Here is a 20,722-nt window from a genome sequence, read left to right on the forward strand (position 1 = left end):
TAGTTTGTTTGCTGCATTGTTTTAATGTTCTGTATTGTTAATTCTTGAAAAAGCTAAAAAAAATATATATAATCAAAGAAAAAAGAAAGCACAAGAAAGAATGCTGCTTTGAAAAAGAAACTTATTTTATAGAAGTGCATTAACTTTAGACAGTTATTTAAGGTTTTTTAGCTACAAAAAAATGTGAGTTAGCCTACTAGAGAAATTTTATGTCGGTCGGGATCTGAGCGGTATTGGTTTACCGGTGAGCAAGCACACAAGCATGCAGCAGAATTCTTAGCGGAGCGTCACACTGCTCAGCACGCTCTAGCTCAGGGTTGGCCAACACTGTTTCTGGAGAGCCACCTTCCTGCAGATTTCAGTTGCTACCCATATCAAACACACCTGAACCAATTAATTGGGACCTGAACACCTCGTGATGATTACAGGCAGGTGTGTTTGATATGGGTTGCAACTGAAATCTGCCTGAAGGTGGCTCTCCAGGAACAAGGTTGGCTACCTGCTATGGTATATCAGTTCAGTATGTTCACTATGTCACATAACTGCCCTCTGCTGGCCATGTATTTCTTGTGTTAGACCATGTTGCGCTGTGGCGCACTTTACTGTAGTAACTTATGTGATCACTTTAATTCACTCGCGCATTATCAGTAGCCACATCTGTATATAGTCAACAGAGTTTCTGAAGGAGATCATCAAAAATAAGGCTGCGTCCGAAACTGCCTACTACTCAGTAGGTACTGCATTTAAATTTAAACGTACTACTCGGCCGTTAGAAAAGTATGTTCTATACCACAGGTGTCAAACAGTTCCAAAAGGGCCGCAGCTCTGCACAGTTTAGTTCCAACCCTAATTAAACACACCTGATCAAACTAATTGAGTCCTTCAGGCTTGTTTGAAACCTACAGGTAAGTGTGTTGTAGCAGGGTTGGAACTAAACTGTGCAGGGCTTCAGCCCTCCAGGGATTGAGTTTGACACCCCTGTTCTACAGTATGAATGTGGAAAAAGTATGAATGGAATTCGGACGTACTACATAAGCCATTTTGTCATGCACTGTTAACCCTTACTGTAGATTATGCAGTAAATAACTGTAAAATAGCCAGTGTTTAGCTGTAATGAAAAGAAACAGTATTTTACTGTAAAAGGAGCAGGATTTGTATGAAATTCTGTAGTGCAAGGAATAAATTACAGTAATTTACTCTATGTACCATTACAGATATTTACTGTGATAATAAATGGTAAATTACTGATCAACCATTACTGCCCCATCTACTCTGATGCTTTATGTTGCTATTTTATATTTATTTTATCTCTGTGTTTTCTTTGGTTGCTTTTATGTTTTTAACATTGAGTATCAGGAGTCAACCAATGCCACAGAGCTTATTAAAAGGTAAGTGTAAGATATGGACGAAATGCATTTAAAGGCAAAAATATTCACACAGAGCAAAGAAATTGTCACAATAATTTTTATAACTTTGTTTACTTTTTCTATAATTAATCTAATTTAATTGCCTAGTTTGACCTATAGTTAAGATTTTAAATTGCACTTTCAACTAAATATTAGTATTTTGCTAAATAACTAGTAAAAATGTGTTATTTAAAAAATATATATATATATATCTTAAACAACACGCACATACATTTTTGCAGAGACTCAATGAATTTGTCTGGAAAACTGGAAAGTAAAAGAGCAATTAACAGTTTAAAGGCTTTCCTAAATAAATGTATAAATCATGATATTTGTTGTGTTTTTTATTATTACTACAGATTTGGAACAACATGAGAATCAGATTATTTATTTATTTATTTTTTCTATGAATGAAGTTTATATTATAGTATATTTTTATTGTTTTTATTAAACGATATGTGTATAACTGTGATAAATGTAGGCAGTTGCTTTGAAAATATGCTATGTACCAGGGGTGTCAAACTCCTGGAAGGCCACAGCCTAGTAGAATTTAGTTCCAGCCCTGCTTCAACACACTACCTTTAGATTTAGTTTGATCAGGTGTGTTTAATTAGTATAACTGCACTGTTACTCTGTAGATTGTGCAGCAAATAACTGTAAAAAACAATGATTTAGGCATCACCACACACTCCCACAGACTGTCCGTCTTATTTTAAACACAAAGGTGTTAGAAAGAGTTTTCAGAAAATGCTGGCCCTTTAAGGGAGCCAGGTGTTTGATTTGTTTACTGCTGAGTGTGCTCTATTCTCTGTCCATCAATTCAGATGTAGAGTCTGATATGTTTTAGGCTTTAAATAAGAATCTAAAATGAGTAAGTAAAATGTGTTCAAATGTTTTTGAGGGTTTCTAAAATAAGGCTGTGTTTTAAGTTATATTGTTGTTATCTTGAACTGTGTACTTGAAAGCTATTGTTAGCTAGTTAGCCTCTCCTCATATAACTTCTTACATTACTTTTGTTTAGTATATGTATTTATTGGATATTGCATACTGCCATAATGTACAGATGCTAACAGTTGTATGTATCTTTCTGGCAACTAAGCCAAAATTAAATTCCATCATCTCAGTAAGGTAACATGTGCATATCATCACAGGGAATCACAAAAACATGATACACATAGCCATCCACACACAAAAGCTCCACTGTCCGGTCCCAGGTTGTGAGTTTGTTGCTAAGTATTTTTCAGAGCAGTGTTTCCACCTATGAATTTATATTTGAAACAATAAAAAAGTTTGTTGTCATGAGATAATTATAACAATAAAAGATTGGATCCTTTGGTTTTTCAGTGTTGCCAACTTTATTTTTGTTTTCTATAATTATTTTAAACTTTTTGAGATTTGACAGAGCTTTTAATTATTAAAAACTTTAAAATTTAAAATAATTATTTTGTGTTTTTTGCTGTTCAGTTTTTTTTTTTTTTTGCATGGTCAGCATTGAGGTGAGAGTAACACATTTCACTGCAGCACTTTGTGTGTGTGTGTTTATTGGATATGTGATTGTGATAAATGTTAGCAGTTGCTTTAAAAGTATGCTATATATCAGGGATGCTTAATCCTGTTCCTGGAGATCTACCTTCCTGCAGATTTCAGTTGCTATCCATATCAAACACACCTAAACCAATGAATTAGGACCTGAACACCACGTGATAATTACAGGCAGGTGTGTTTGATATGGGTAGCAACTGAAATCTGCGGCAACGTAGATCTCCAGGAACAGGATTAAGCACCCCTGCTATATACCATGGGGGTCAAACTCCAAGTTACTGGAGAACTGCAGGGCAGCAGAGTTTAGTTCCCACCCTGCTTCAACATTACCTGTAGACTTCTAACGAGCCTTAATTAGTTTTATCAGGTGTCTTTAATTAGTTACAGCTTAAAGTCCCGGTCACACTGCACTTTTCTCCCTATAGACTTCCATTCATACGCATGTGAATGCTGCAGACCTGGAATGCATGCTCATGCAACAAATTTTACAGTTTGCAGCATTGGAAAGTTCAAGCTTGGAGAACTCTGAACTGCGAAATCACATCATGTGATTGCTTGAGACTAATCAAAGATCAAACCATGACCTCTCTGAACAAAAATGATGGACCAGTTGCTTGCTTTTTCAATCTCTAAATATTTTGTTTAATCCCACTCCTTTTCGCAGAGCCATGTGACAGAATTTTGCATGCTTAAACGTTAGTTTGACTGCAGCCTTGCTGTGCAGACCTGTGGCTCTCAGTAATATGTAAGATGATATTTATGTCTGCTGATTTCTTAATTTTGTTATACATTTTCTGTTTTATATTTGTTTGCTGCCAAAACAATAAAATAAATTTGTCAGAATTTACAACTTAATTAATTTAAAGAATTAATAACAGGTTAGAATACTAATTAATTTTAGTAACACCTTGACATACTATTGTGTATGCAGTATAATGCTGTGAGTTGTAACACTACAGTACAGTAATTAACTGTACACAGTTTCCAGTTAGTTACCACTACTGCTCTATTACAGTAATTAACTGGCAACACTGTTGCCAGCTACTCACTGCAATGGTATGGTTACAGTAAACAACTGGCAACACTGTTGCCAGCCACTCACTGTAATGGTTCAGTTTCAGTAATTAACTGGCAACACTGTTGCCAGTTACTTACTGTAACCAAACTTTTACAGTGAGTAGCTGGCAACAGTGTTGCCAGTGTTCTACTGTAAAAAAGCCTGGTAAGGTCTAACAGTGTGGTCACGTGACCTACCTGCGTCAGTTGCGTCGGTTTACTCCCATTCATGAATTCTCTCGCGGGGCATCATGGGACAGCGCAGCATGCATGGGATGCGCACTCCAGAATCTCGCCGGAAGTAGTAAGTCATCCTTGTACTTCTTGCGTACTGATTTTCGAATTCTATGAATTCGGACATACAACTCGGCTCGCATACTGATTTTAGCATACTATATAGTATGTAAGTATACGGTTTCGGACGCAGCCTAAGTGTTATTGGACGCAGCTTTGTTATATAAACACAACCAGTCAAAAGTTTAGGGTCTATTCTTTTATTTTTTTATTATTATTCTGTTCATCAAGGCAGCGTTTATCAAATATAAAAAAAAATGTTCAGTTGTTAAATATTTATTGTAATTTTAAATAAATGCTTTCTTATTGTATGTAGTTTCATATGAAATCACTCCAGTCATTGTTGGTTTTTTAATAATTACATTAATAATAAAATTATTATTAATAATAATAACAAAAACAATAATAATTAATATTAGAGGGATTTCTGAAGGATCTTGTGACTGAAGACTTGAATAATAAGGCTGGAAATGCATCATTAAAATCATTGGAAAAAATGATTAAATTAAATAATAATATACATTTTAACATTTATTTTATAGTGCAAAAACATTTCACAATTTTACAATGGTTCTGTATTTTTGATCAAATAAATGCATCTTTAGTGAGCAGGAGAAGCTTATTTTAAAACATTTAAAAATCCTACTGTCCCCAAACTTTTGACTGGTAGTTTATATTTATATAAAGAGACAGGAAGAAAAAAATGTGAATCTGTTTAAATATTTATTTATAACAAGTTGTACTCATGCTGCTTACAAATTCAATATAATATGTCTAAAGAGGTTTGATTCACTTTGAGATGCATAAGTCTCTTTGGCCGTTTTCCCCACAAATGAGAAAAACAGGCTTGAGATGAATGCGCCAGGAAGTGACTAAATTAACCTGTCTGTAAACTCAAAGATAGCAAGAAAACAGACAGGAGTCTTGCTTCCACAAGAAAGAAAACAGTAGGTTATAATTATGGCACTGTGAAAACAGATCTTGGTGATCTTTAATCTATATTATGATTACAGCAAAACTCATGATGGGTGGTTACAGAGCACACACTATAATTACATGACTGATAATCAAATCTATGATAGAAGTATGAGTTAAACATGCCAAGACACGATTGAGAACTTTAAGGTGCAATATGCAAAGTTTGTGCATTATAATATTCAAAAATAATACTGTGTGCTTGCCATAATTTAACTCAAATGTCTCAAATATTGTTAAAAACCAGACAACGCTGCAATTTTAACTGTTCTTACAGTCTGTAAATTGCTTTAGCTGTCAGTGTTGTCATATCTGGTTATCCTCAGATGTCAGAAACTTGGGCTGTTGATGATTAGCTAGGGAAAATAACATTTATTGTTCGCAACAAAATCAGTGTACCCACTCCTGCTCATCTAGCTGATTGGTGACAACATTTTGCAGGGTAATGACTGCGTGATAAAGCCTATATAATGTAGTTATAAATAGGCCCACTTGGAATCTGTGTCTGCAGAATCCATGTCTATTTATTTACTTATGGAAGAGTTTTGATTTAAATTTCAGTAATATTGTTGAATAATAAACAAATGTTTATATGAGCTATGTACTATACAGTTTGCAAAAGGATATTTTTTTGTTTAAATTGGATTCACATCATATACCTTAAATAAGTTAAGTTTAAAAGTTATTCTTTTTTTAATTATATGTTTTACATTTTTTGTTACTGTAATTTCAAAATCATTCTGCATAAATATGTAGATTTTATGCAAAATTCTGCACAGAGCAAAAGATGTTCATTACTTGTCATTTAGAAAAGTAATATTATTACATAACCTGCGTTACTTGTAATGCGACCAACACTGCAAGTGATATAAGCATCTATAAGTTTCTTTCTTCTGTTGTGAACACAGAAGAAGATATTTTGAAGAAAGCTGAAAACCTGTAACCATTGACATCAATTATAGGAAAAACAAATACTATGGAAGTCAATGGTTGCAAGTTTCAAGCTGCCTTTAGAATATATTATTTCGTGTCCAACAGAAAAAAGAAACCAAAACAGATTTGTAACAACAAGTGGAGGGAAAGTTAATGATTGCAGACTTAAGATTTTTGGGTCAACTATCCCTTTTAAGGGCCATGAAACCCTCCTCTTTCGGTTGAATTCTACCTTTCAAAAAATGCTCCGAGATGGGCGTGAAGCACTGTGAGCAGAGAGAGGACTGGGCATCGCCGGCAGAGCAGGGGACAAAGAGGTTAGCGAACGACTGTTGTCAGTTGGCTCACAAAATGAGACAAAACATGAGATGCATGATTTTATAGTTTACGAAGTAAAAATGCAAAGAAATAAACAGTAAGTAATTTAATGCCCTGCTACATTTGTTATTCGTAATTTCATATACACATAACCACAATTAGTTATATCACTATAAAGACAATTGTGTTTATATAAATCAGGATGACTTCTCTCCTCCTCAATCCCTGGTCTGAATGCAGACACAATGGAGCAGTGCGGCAGGTCTCTCTTGCCCTATCTTTCCCCGCCCATTGACTTGTGTCCTCTGTAGTGGACATTGCGTTTTCAGACTTGTGATATGTCATTTGTTTGTCTGGCATGCTAGGAACCACTTCTTACACTGTTTCCAAAATGGCTGATATACAATTTTATGGGAAGGAGAGAGGCATGTTAAATGTAGCTTTTTGAATGTTTTTCAATTGAATGTTTACTATTATTATTACATATATATTATTAAAGTGTCAGGAACAATACTTTTAGCTTTTAAAGCTGTTAACTTGTTTGTGTTTCAAAACATCATCCTTTTTTAAATGTCCACTGTAGTGGACACCAAGACCATATTGAGTTAATGACTGCATGTTGTAGGAGGCAGAACAAAAGCAGAGAGGATTCTTTATAAAATAGTTGAGGGAGACTCTAATTTTGAGTCTGACAATCAGACAATTAGAGAATTAGAGACAATTAGAGAATGAAAATCAGTTTTAAATCACTTTTATGTTAAATTTTGTGTTGGATTAACATCACTTCTTTTTTGTTTTTGTATTGTTTTTTTGAGTTTGGCTCTCTTTTAGAATAAAAGAATTCTCAAGAATTTCAATACAAATTAAAAAACCTGTTTTTTATTTTGTTTTTGTTACAATAATATTGGATTAATATTCCTCTACAGCCATATTCTGTACAATTTTGCTGTCTGAGTGGCGGTCGTTTTGAACTAAAATGGGCCTTTGGTCCACTACAGTGGACATGCTGTAAAATTAAAAATAAAAACAAAATGTAAAAACTCTAAATTGTAGATTTTTTTAACCCAAAGGATGTAGGAAATCACAGAAAAAAAAAAAATGTCTTCGGGTCTCAGGAGGCTATTTCAACCATTGGCCTGCTGGTAATCTGGAGGATTTTGAACATAGGCCAACACAGTAGCACAGATATTTCTGAAAGGTAGTGAACTCAATTGATAAAAGGCAAAGTTTGCCCTTCTTTAATTCTCATACAGCTTTCTTGACAAAAATGCTTGCAGCAAACCAACAGCTTTGCTGTATCCGCCCTGACAGAATTGCAACGAAAAACATGCTACAAACCCTGTGGATCATGGAAACAAACACATAATTTGATGATGTGTGCAGCATAGAGAGGGATTTCTACGAGTAGCAAGTTAGCATAATTTTAGCTTACTTCCAGCTTTTTCATTAGAGTGGAAAATAAGATGGAATTAATTTATTAAATTGTAACGTTAGTAAATCTTTCATTCATTACCTCATCCATGAAGATCATTTATGCTTGAGTCCCATTTAATTGGTTTCCATTCAACTGTAGAGTTGAATACGACAACTGCCATCATCCCTTTGCTCTTTTACAAGATAGCATCAAGCTAATGTACATCTGCATTATTTCTTTTGTTCCACATATTGTGAATCTTACATATTTTCACTTTAAAGATGAACTTATTCGTCTAAGAAACCACAGATTTTACATCCTGTTATAAACCAATGACTTTCTGTCAATTAACTGGATGCATGACTTATTTAGCATCACTTAACATCCTTCTCATGAATTCTAGAGAAGTGTGCAGGACTTCTGACATCTGGGCTGCTTGATTTAGTTTTTAGGTCGCAGGAGGATAAGTGCCCTGGCCCGCAGTGGAACGCCATGTGCCGTACCTGCTGTGAGTATGAGCAGATTGCATGTAAGTGCCCGTCTCAGGGAGTGAAAGTGGGCTATGCTGTACCCTGCTGTCGAAATGTTCTGGATGAGTGTGACCCCTGCATCCTACACCAGGGTAAGAGGGAACAGCTCTGTTATAAGTTTTGAACTGCTGATGACCTGCTAATGTGTTTTTTTCAGCTTGAGCTGTTTATATAATTGGATTTATATTGCAACTGAATAATTCTGTTTATTTATTTATTATATCATGTTATATTTATATATTCTATAATACTTATTTAGCATACTTAGCTGTTATTTTACCAAAAGTATGCTTTCCATTTGCTGTTTCCATACTTTCATTAATTATTTCATTTACTCAACATAGGCTTCTTCTGAAAACGTAGCCCTATACATTTCTGGAGATTGTGAAGTATGTAACCAGAAGTACAAATGGCTGCATTTCATCTTTAAAACGACACTACGGGGCAGTATGACACTGTTCCTTTTTCGCACTTACTAGCTGACCGCTTATGTCCATATGGATGGATTTCCCGCTGTTACCAGTTTGTCCAGTTAGCTCGACTTGTACGTCGGTGGACTTGAGACGCAGAGGGAAGATGACCGGTGATTGATTTCCGGTAAAGAACGGTTCCAGAAAGCAGGTGAGACAAAAACAGAAGCCAAAAAAAGAAATAAACATGTAAATAACAGGGTGAGATTGTAGGTAAAACATGGCAAAAATCAGGCAAGTGATTTTCTTTTTCTAAATTGCTTTTTAAATTTGTCCGTTGGGTTTAAGCAAGTCGGTGGGCGAGTCAATCTGTGCTTTTTAAAATACCATTTGTTGGGTTTAGTGCAGAAGGAGGGTGGGTCAGTCGATGGGTCAGTCGATCGGTCAGTCATTCATTCAGTCAACAGCGGCTTTAGATTTACAAGAGAATAGCAGGCACGAATGGCACTTGCAAGAGAAATTTGACATCTCAAAAAAGCATACACATTGGCCTCTGGTTAATTCGCGAAAACAAAAACTCCAAAAAACTTACCTCATGAGATGTATTTGGCGGTCTCCAGAAATGTATATAGTGGTACGTTTTCAGAATGAGCCTGGGTTGCATTTACTTGCGGTTTCTGCTTTCATTAGCATTTGTTGGTTTGTTGGTTTAATTATATTTATTTATATTGTCTGCTTTCATAAACAGTATTCATGTATGTATGTTTTTATTTATTTATTTAATTTTTTATTTATGTACTTTGTGGTTAGTTTGTTTTTTATCCGTCTTTTTATCCGTCTGTTTATCACATTTTTGATTTATTGATTTTATTTCAACTCATTCATTCATTCAGGCTCATTCTGAAAACATACAGTACCTCTATATACATTTCTGGAGAGCTCCAAATACATCCTGGGAGGTATTTTTTTTTTAAAGTTTTTTGCGAATCCACTGCCGCTGTGTATGTTTTTTGAGATCTCAAATTTCTCTCACACCATTTACGCCTGTTGTTTTTGTGTAAATCCACCAGAGGCCGCTGTCGACTGACTTATTGACTGGCTGAATGACTGACTGACTGACCGATCAACTGACCCACCCTCCTCCTTCCCTAAACCCAAGCAATAGTTTTTAAAAGCACAAATTGACCCGCCCACTCACTTCCCTAAACCCAGCCGACAGTTTCAAAAAGGAACCGAGAAAAAGAAAAGCCTCGTCTGATTGTCACAAAGTTTTCAGATTTTACCACATTCTCACCCTGCTATTCACTTGTTTATATTATTTGTTAGCTTTTGTTCTTGTCTTACCTTCTTTCTGGAACCGTTCTTTACTGGACTTGAACCTCGTCATTGTGGTCAACTCCTCTCTGCATCTCAAGTCTGCCGGTGTACAAGGTGAGTCACTGGGCAAACTGGTAACAGTGGGAAAACCGTCCACATGGAGGTAAGCGGTCAGCTGGTAAGCACGAAAAGGAATGGCTTCCCAAAGTGTTTGCTGAAATACAGCCATACACACTTCTGGCTACATAATTTGTGATCTCCAGAAACGTACATAGGGCTATGTTTTCAGAATGAGCCTGTGTTGTTTTATTTGCATTTGTTTGTTTGTTTACATTGTATTTTTTTTGTGTTATATTTAATTATCATATTATTATTCATATATAAATATTATTAGATTGATCTCAATATATTATTAGTATTGTAAATGTTGTCATTATTATTACTATTACTATTATTATTGTTGTTATTATTATATTATATTTATTTACTTGTTTGTTTATTTAATTAGTTAGTTACTGCTTTAATACACATTAATTAAATAATTGTTTTCAAGAAGTAAATGATTTCTGTATCACCCAAGGCTGCAGCATTTTTGACAACTGTAAGACTTGCAGCAATGGCACCTGGCAGGCCAAAGATGATTTCTACATCAGAGGCAGGTACTGCACATCCTGTCGCCAAGGGTGGTCTGGAGGAGACTGTCTCAGTGAGTCTTTCTATTCGTTCTGGAAAACAGGATTAAATATATTGCTTTTTACTGTTCCAAATAGGAGCATTAAAATAGACACACTCTCTATTCACCAACTTTAGCATGCGGAGAAGTCATACAGAGGCCACACGGTCATGTGACTTTAGAGAGTTATCCAATCAATGCTAAATGTGAATGGACACTAAAAGTTGGCAGAGGCACAACAATGGAGCTAAGGTAACTTTCAATACTACAAATCTGATGAATAATTATTAATTTTTATTTATTTAATTACAAATTATTGGAATAAATTAATGACATTATATTATCCATTACTTTATTAATTAATCAGCATGAAGAACCCTTTATAGGCAGCTCAGTGGTTAGCACTGTAGCTTCACAGCAATAAGGTCACAGGTTCAGGTCCCGGCTGTGTCAGGAGGCATTTATGTGTGGAATTTGCATGTTCTCCCCATGTTGGTGTGGGTTTCCTTCAGGTGCTTTGGTTTCCCCCACGCTCCAAAGGCATGCACTATAGGTGAATTGGATGAGCTAAATTGGCCTTATTGTATGAGTGTGTGTGAATGTAAGAGTATATGGGGGTTTCCCAGTATTTGGTTTTGGCTGGAAGGGCAGTTGGCAGTTCATTCCACTGTTGCGACAGAAAAGGGACTAAGCCGAAGAAAAAATAATGAATAAAAGTAGAACCTTTTATAATTATGATATACCCTGTATGTTTTCTCACTGCAGATTCTCAATGATTAGCCTGGAGTCTGACCACAGTTGTCAATATGATTATGTAGAGGTGCGGGATGGAGACAGTCTCAAGTCACCTGTGATTGGCAGATACTGTGGGGATGAAAGCCCTGGACCAATCAAAAGCTCTGGGAACTCTCTGCATATTCGATTTGTTTCAGATGGATATAATAACTACGATGGCTTTTTCGCTACATTCCAGGAAGTCTCAGGTACAAAATTAATAGAGCCATATATGTGTATACAATAAATGTATTTATTTATACGTTAACATGCATGCACGGACATACATTCACAAACATGCACACTTGCATATACTCACCGGCCACTTTATAAGGTACAACTTACTAGTACTGGGTCGAACCCCCTTTGCCTTCAGAACTGTCTGGCACCAGCAACCATGCCACTTTTACCTTCACTTAAATCACCTTTCTTCCTCATTCTGATGCGCAGTTTGAACTGCAGCAGATCGTCTTGACCGTGTCTACATGCCTAAATGCATTGAGTTGCTGCCATTTGATTAGCTGATTAGAAATTTGTTAACAAGGAGTAGAACAGGTGTACCTAATAAAGTGGCCAGTGAGTGTATACGTTTATGACGACTCTCCATACACATCATGTATTTTATACGTGAAAAACATAATAAAAATATACTTGTTCTACTGCTAACCCCACAACTTTACAGAAAACCTGCAGCAAAACTTTAAACATCAAAAGCCCCCCTTAAGTATGATTTTTAAAGTGTTTTCAATTACAAGGACACAGGGCATGTCCTAGCAAACCAGGTTAATAGAGTACAACTTGGTCATACCAATGTCATTACACAAATCCTTGTAAACCACATAAATAAGCACACACACAGAGACTTATTGTGACAAGTCCTCATGAGTCTGTGCATTCAGGTCGTCACTGGCGTATAAAAACAAGTACACACACACACAAACATATAAATTTATATTAACATTTTCAAGTTTTTCAATGTATTCATTTGTTTATGTGTATTAGTAGTTCATTCGTTAATAATATGTAAGCCATAAGCATATGCTGTAAAATGTATGCAGGCAAATGCTTTCTCTAATTTGATGCACCTTTATGAGGCTTTTTATTGTTCCTGCTAAATGTCCTCTATAGAAACCACACTTGCCATGCTTTAATTTTTAATGCTTACATATTGCATAATGTTATTTTTATTGCCTTTCACAAGGACAAGCACCAGCTCTCTGTGCAACTCCCAAAAAGCCAGCCAATGGAGATCTATTCCTGCGGTACAATGAGGGTGGGCTCCTCCACTCAGCTCAGTATCTCTGCTATAAACCATACCAGCTCAAGGGAGCGTCTCAGCGGGCATGTCTTCCCAATGGCACTTGGAGTGGCACCGCTCCTGTGTGCATAAAGGGTACGCTGAGTCTTATGTTGTTATGACAAAAGCCTTTTGGCAGCTTTTGGGACTGACAAAGCAGCTTAGTCAGAGTCAGGTGTGCGTGTGTGTATGAGAGTCAGGCTTCTTTCAGCCAGAGATCACAGAACGCTTATTGAAATCTTTTCAGCAAAAATGTGTGAAAAAATCAACACAGGTTCATTCTGAAAAGTAGGCCTATATACATTTTTGGAGAATTATGTAGCCAGAGCTACGTATGGCTGCATTTTGTTTTTTAAAATAAAAGCTATGAGGCGCTATGATGCCGCTCCTTTTCTGGCATGCCAGCTGACCACTTAACTCCGTGTGGATGTCTTTTCCACTGTTATCAGTTTGTCCAGTAGTTTGACACGTATGTTGGTGGACTTGAGATGAAGAGAGGAGTTTACCGCGGTGATAGGGTTTGAGTCCGGTAAAGAATGGTTCCAGAAAGTAAGTAAGACAAAAAACAGAAGAATAAAATAAACAAGTTAATAACAGGGAGAGAACGTGGTAAAATCTGAAAACGTGGTAAAAATCAGGTGAGGGCTTTTCTTTTTCTGGATTGCTTTAGAAAACACTGCTGTTGGGTGGGTCAGTCTGTGCTTTTTAAAATACTATTGGTTGGGTTTTAAAAGGCAGAGTGTGGGGGTATCGGTCGGTCGGTCAGTCAGTCAGTCAGTTAGTCAACAGTGGCCTCTGGTGGATTTACTTGAAAACAGCAGACGTGAATGGCACTCGCGAGAGAAATTTGAGGTCTGAAAAAGCGTACACAGCGGCCTCTGGTGGATTCCCAAAAACAAAAACTGCACAAAAACAAAAGTAATAGGGGTACGTAATCAAATAAGGGTACTCAGAATGAGCCTGGCTTGGAAAAAACCAATACATATATCAGAGTCGTGTTAGACTTTCTCATTGTCTGTCATTTTGACGGACAGGGTTGTAAAAAATTTCTTCGTAACCTATTATTGTTCGTCATTTAATTTGCATATTTTATATTTAATCTAATCACTTTTTTTCATTTATATTTTAATCATGAACTTGCACGACAAGCATATAGGCTAAATTATTCATTTATTTATTTTACAAATGAACAAAAACTTCATAAATTCTTATATTTATTGTTCAACAATTTCCTTTGTTTTTTTTTTTTCGCACTGACAGCGGAGGGAATTAAAACGCGACCATTTGTGGCTGAACACAGACATATATAAAAAACAAAATATGTTACAAAATATAATTCGGACTAAAACAAGAACAATTTAAAAATATAACTATTCAGACAATGTTCTGTAGGCATATCTGCCTTTTGTGTGTATCACACCACAGGATGTCTATTCGCTTGTATTCATTGACTTAACATGTAAATTACTCGTGCTTGTTGCGTGTTCCTCATCTGGTGCGGGCGCAGCATAAAGACTGATTAACACCACATAGATGAACACCAACAAACAAATCTGTGGAGATGGTTGGATCAGTGCTACTCCTTTTAGCATCTGTTGCCATTGCTTAGAGTTTGCTTTCATAAAATGAACATGTGCAATTGACATTTGTATTATTCTTTATACCAATGGGATTTCCAACAAATTGTAACAAAAAAGAGTTAATCTGTTTAGGCTTCACGTGAATGCCTTTTTAGTCTTAGGAAGGATAATTTAATTATTTATTTAATTATAGTGTGTCGCAAATGTTTGGGCAGTGTAAACATATACATTTTTCACAACATTGAGTATGTTTAAATAGACATCAATAGTCAGATTTTAATACGATTAAGACGATACTCTGATTTAGAGTCTATCATGTAAACAGAGATTTTTGATACATTCGATTAGGGCATAATTGAACTAAACAGAAATAAGATTATGTGGAGTATGCAGATTTTAGTGGCATTATTGAAGTGCAGTGCAGACATGTAAACACCACAATCAAACTATTACCATTGTGTAGGATTTTCACTAAATTTTTTGACAGAATAGTCTTTAAACACAAGGCTGTTTGACACTATTCTCTGCACCTACAGAGTCAATGAAGGACCACAGACACCTGCATCATAAAATGTGGAGGTTTTTTTCCCATATGGCGTGCGGCATTAAATTCTATTAAAACAACACTCTTCCAGCAGTTCATACTCGCATCTAATATCTTGTTTGTCACGTGGGGCATGTATGAAATGTTCTTAAATAAAAGTGAAGGTGCAAACTGCAGTTAAAGTCGACAAAGTGAAGTTTCACAAACTAATTTCGAGAGGAGCACGTGATATGATTGTATACTGCTGGCCACTCATCCGTAATCAGTAATAATCCAATCAGAATGATCCTGGCTTAATGTAAATGGATCACTTTCTCCTTATTGCTCTTCTTTTTGGAAGAATCCCCCCCTTCCACCCCATCTCCTCCTTTTTCTCCCCTTCTAAAGGGGGAGCAATCGAGACCTACCAGATCTCGGATCCCCTGATATACTTCTAGACCTGATATGCTTCTAGACCGGGCGGGATCGCTGGGCTCAAATATCTCCGAGCTCAGGGTTCTCTCCCGGGACAGCATGCCAAACCTGCTATAAATGCCAAGCATATCTAAGTGGGAACTCTTGAATTAAAAATAAAACACCCAAAATTACATGAATCATAAACGTATAATGTGGAGACGCATTGACCTTAATTGAATTATGTGCTGTAACATGTAAAATGGGATAATGAAAGGAACATTCAAAAAGCAACTCATGTAAACATCTTAATCAAATTATTGTCTTATTCAGATTGAGGCAAATCGTTTGATTACTTTTGCTGCTTGTTTAAACTACTTGTTTAAAATAAGTTGAAACAATACACTTCTTAAGTTGTTTTTGGAACAACCTAATTGTATTTATGTTAAATCCACTTATGTTTGTAAAAATGATTGAGTTAACTAATTCGCTTTGTGTTGGGACAACATGAAGGAACAGTGTTTAACCAGCATTTCTAACAGTGTTGTTTGTTAGTGTTTGTCTGTGTGGTGTGAATGGACCTTAATATTGGTCAAATACAAGCAAAAAGGCTGTTAAAAAAGGCTGTCTTTATTTATTATTATATTATTATTTTTTATCATTATTTCCTGCTTTTTATCACATTTTACTATTGACTGGATGATGAGGCTCATGCTCCTATAGCTGAGAGGAAATAGGAAAACGACTCTATATCAGTGTCTTATAACGTTCTTAAAGAGTGTTTGACTAACATTCATGTGGCTGCAAATGCAAGTTAAAATAATGTTAAGATTTGATTACTACTCACTCTCATATGCCTAAGCTTTTGTTTTCTACTAATAACTCAACAGTTAGTCCATTATGACGGTTTCTGTTGGAAATTAAAAAAAAACAAAAAAACATAAAAACATGTCTTTCTATATGCTAAAAGGTGCCATTCGCTCCTGGCAGTTGGCATATCTGATGTTTTTATTGTTTTCGTTGGCTAGTTTGTGTATTTTTTTTCTGAGTGTCTCTTTTAAGTAGCTTTGTGATTGGGTAAAGATAATGAGGATATATTGCTATAAATGTTATAATTAAGGCTTCTTATTCTGAAATTGCTATTAATTATAATAATAATTCCTTAATTCCTTACATTTATGTAGCGCCTTTCTGGGCACTCAAAGCGCTTTACACAATGGGGGGAATCTCCTCCTCCACCACCAGTGTGCAGCATCCACCTGGATGCCGCGATGGCAGCCATATTGCGCCCGACCGCACACCACACTCCAGCTGATTGGTGGAGAGGAGACAGAGTGATGAAGCCAATTATGATATGGTTAGGGTTAGGGGGCCATGATGGACAGTGGGCAGATTTGGCCAGGATGCCGGGGTTATACCCCATTCTATTTTTCGAAGGACATCCTGGGATTTTTGACGACCACAGAGAGTTGGGACCTCGATTTAACGTCTCATCCGAAAGACGGCTAGAGTCCCTAGAGTCCCTGTCACTATACTGGGTCCCTAGAGTCCCTGTCACTATACTGGGTCATTACGACCCACACAGACTGCAGGTTGAGTGCCCCCTGCTGGCCTCACTAACACCACTTCTGGCAGCAACCTAGGTTTCCCATGTGGTCTCCCATCCAGGTACTCACCGGGCGCAGCCCTGCCTAGCTTCAGTGGGCAACCATGTGAGAGTTGCAGAGAGTAAGCTGCCGGCCATACAGTCTTTGATTAATAAGGGATAGTTCATCCAAAAATGAAAATTTGCTCACTATTCACTCACTCTCAAGTGCTTTTAAGCCTGTATGAGTTTCTGTCTTTTGTTGAACACAAAATAGGTTATATGGAAAAAATATGTTAGAAACCTGTAATTATTGACATACATAGTAGCTATTGGTTTTTCCTAAAAGAGAAGTCAATTGTTAAAGGTTTCCAACTTGAAGGATTTCAAGTGAATAAGGGGTAAAAGATGGCAGAATTTTTAGTTTTAGGCAAACTATCCCTTTAATCATGCTGTTGGCCAGCCTTTCCACAAGAAACAGGATTTGAATCAAGGTTGCTTTAATAATTACCAGCTTGTCTCATTGCTTTCTTTTTTAGAAAAAGTTTTAGAAAAAGTGGTGCATTCGTAATTGATCTCATTTCCAACTGCAGCCAAGTTAATAGAACCTCTCCACGGTTTCTTGATCATAGTACTGAGTCTGCTTGGCTCAAAGTGTTTAATGACATTTTACTTGCAACTGATGGCAGTAAAGGTACGGTCCTTCTGCTCCTGCATTTTACAGCTGCCTTGATACAATTGCTCATCATGTTCTTCTTTCGTATCTGGGTACTACTTTAAATTGCTTTAAATCTTAAAGGCATGTCTTTGTCTGTTGAGTTGTGTAAGTTCTCTTTATGAATTGCTATTATTGTCTCTGGGCTACTGCAACGATACTTTTTTTATCTGCTTTTTTAATGCATATGTAACCATTATGTGGTATCATTAGGAAGCATGCTCCATTTGTATGCGGATGATATCCAGCTCTGCATTAAAAGCTGGTGATTATATTGAACCTTTTTTCGGCCTGCCTTGTGAACATTAAAAAATGGTTATCCAATAGTTTTCTTCAACTTAATGAAAAGGAACAAAAACTGAAATAATTCTCTTTGCTCCCCTAAAGCTGAGAGGTGCTCTTATAAATGAGCCTGAAGGTCATTTCTTTTCATTCTTTACAAGTCAAGAACATTGGTGTTATTTGAACTCAGTTGTAAGAAAGGTTTTGCTCAATTACGGATCATCTTGAGATTGAAATCATTCTTTAATGATTTGGAATGAGTTATTCATATGTATCACTTCTTGCATTGAATATTGTAATTGGGTCTCAATAATTAGTACAATTGAATTGGAATTGAAACTGGTGAATTTGGGTATTTCTTGGTATCTCTCAGTCATTTATTGTACGCATACAAATGGTACAAAATGCTACTGCAAGTGTTGACCAGGGAAAGAAAACTGATCATAAACCCGGCTCCCTGTTCATTTATTTATTACATTTAAAACAGGCAAGAAATAGTAACAGGAATAAAAGAGATGAGTATAAAACAATAAAAACAGTGAATAAAAAACGATTGTAAAAGCAGATTAAAATTAAAACAGGTTATAAAAGAATAAAAAAGAAAAGAAAAATATATGATGAACCACTGTGAGTTTACCTGCAAGTGCTGTGTTCAGCTGTGTGATGCGAGTATACATGAAGGGGAACGCGACAACATTTTTCTTCTATATTTCAGTATTTTGTTTTGTCTCTGAGAAAAAAAGCTGCTGCATGAATTTAAAGTTTGACATAAAAATGAAACCTTCAATTTAAAATCTGCCCCCATTTATGTTTACAAATAAGCGCTGCCGTTTAGAAGTCATTTCTGGCTAATGATCTCAGTATTGTGGAATTTATGTGTGTAAATGGTGCTTTTCTGGGAAAATTACAGAATGTCCTTGCCTGTGTGAACAGTGCATCTCTTTATTTAACGGTACAATTGTTCTAGTAATTTTATGGATATTTACTGGCATTACTGTGTGAAAGGGGGTAGGTGCTCATGGTTTGTTTTAATCCCTCACACCCCCCACTGCATTCTTAATTCTGTTCTGCTCTTCGGCTAGCTTTGTTATGATAAATGTGCTACATAAATAAACTTACTTGCTTACTGATTATTTAGCCATTTAATCTTTTGCTCAACATATTAAGAAACTTGTGCATATACAACACAGTTGTTTTTTTAACATATATATATATATATATATATATATATATATATATATATATATATATATATATATATATATATATATATATATGTATAGTTAAATATATGTGTGCCACAATTATTGGCACGCCATGAATTTATATATGCTAATTTTTCGGTCCCACTTTATATTAAGTAGCCTTAACGAATATGTACTTACACTGAAAATAATCATTTGTTATAATGTACTTGTTATGTAAATACATGTTTCTACATTATACTTATGATTGATGAAATATCCGCTTGTAATTACATTTGTAATTAATTTCTGTAATTACATTTGTAATTACACTATTGATCATTCCTTACACCTTAGCCCACCTCTACCCATACAACCAAACCTGTCCTTAACCCTACCCATACCCCACCTTAAGAGCACCTCAAGTCTTCTGCAATAACTTATGAACACAGTACATTGTATTTATTTTTTGATGCAAGTACATAATAGTTAAAGCCACCGAATATAAAATGGGACCAAAAACTTTTATATACAATTCCACTGAAATTTACACATATTATTCATATATCCAGTACACCTGGATGTTGAGGAACAGGAAATTGTTCAATGATGACCCCATTTTACAGGGCAGTCAATCATCACAACTGAAAAAAAAAACTTATAAAAAACAAAGAACAGAGCCGTGTAGCTTTGCAGAAGACATTTGGTGAGCTTGTAAGTGTGTTCAGCCCATTTCCAGCATCAGTGCAATGATTAAGACATACCAGTCAACTGGAAGTGTTATGAATCAGCCTGGAGGAGGATGAGTGTTTGTCTTGTCCACTTTTAAAAGAACAGTTTTAGTGCCAAATAAGCTCACTGGTTCAGATGACATATTGTGCGTGTTATTAAAGTGCTTCTGTCATCCGATCCTGTCAGAAACGAACAAACGTGAGACTGACGTGCGAAAAAACAAAGGAGAAGCCATAAAAAACGAAGAAGCAAATGATTCTTTCAGCAGCCTGTAGGCCTCCGTCGGTCAATGTTGACCATGGATGACGTATCCTAGCTCTTATCTTGAGGCATGACTGATTGTCTGAGACAGCGTCGTTGGTGGCTGAAGAGACCAATACGGGAGAGGCATTCTTTACCGAAGCAGTCGCATTGATAGGTGGCTCCCTGGCTGACGCTCTGCACCTTTCGGTGAACTCGCTTGTCCTCTGACGCATGCATCATGTTCTTCTCACCTGACTTGAGCTGTTTGGTCAGGGTGCACCTCCATTTCAGGCGGTCTGCTGCGAGGTCTTCCCAGGACTTGGTGTTTATGTCAAGGGCCTTCATGTCCCTCTTCACAACATCTTTAAATCTCAGAAATGGGCGTCCTGTGGTTCTCTTCCCAGATGAGAGTTCTCCGTAAAGGATATCCTTTAGGATTCTCCCATCATCCATACGGCGCACATGGCCAAGCCAGCGCAGTCAACGTTGTCGGAGCATGGTATACATGCTGGGAAGGCCAGCTCG

At 36.3% G+C, this 20,722-nt stretch overlaps 1 protein-coding gene and 1 long non-coding RNA gene across 5 annotated transcripts in view; one reads left to right on the forward strand and one right to left on the reverse strand.

Annotated features, from left to right (window-relative positions):
• The window catches only part of pamr1a (peptidase domain containing associated with muscle regeneration 1a), a 43,750-nt gene that overhangs the window by 15,671 nt on the left and 7,357 nt on the right, over positions 1-20,722 (forward strand). For 2 of the 4 annotated variants that reach the window (XM_087261803.1, XM_087261802.1), the window contains 5 exons: positions 8,384-8,560; positions 10,776-10,901; positions 11,006-11,120; positions 11,634-11,851; positions 12,844-13,035. In XM_087261803.1, coding sequence (XP_087117929.1) covers positions 8,384-8,560; positions 10,776-10,901; positions 11,006-11,120; positions 11,634-11,851; positions 12,844-13,035 — 828 coding nt within the window. The remainder of the gene's footprint in view (positions 1-8,383; positions 8,561-10,775; positions 10,902-11,005; positions 11,121-11,633; positions 11,852-12,843; positions 13,036-20,722) is intronic. The other 2 variants (XM_087261805.1, XM_087261804.1) reach the window with 1 other exon arrangement.
• LOC147843182 (uncharacterized) lies at positions 2,886-4,186 on the reverse strand. The gene is made up of 3 exons (XR_015496236.1): positions 4,157-4,186; positions 3,228-4,032; positions 2,886-3,024 (listed from the first exon to the last, which is right to left on the reverse strand). It is a non-coding gene; the product is annotated as an uncharacterized LOC147843182 (long non-coding RNA).

Source organism: Danio rerio, chromosome 7 (genome assembly GCF_052040795.2).
Source record: "Danio rerio strain M-AB ecotype USA chromosome 7, GRCz13ab, whole genome shotgun sequence".
In the NCBI taxonomy this organism is placed as follows: Eukaryota; Metazoa; Chordata; class Actinopteri; order Cypriniformes; family Danionidae; genus Danio; species Danio rerio.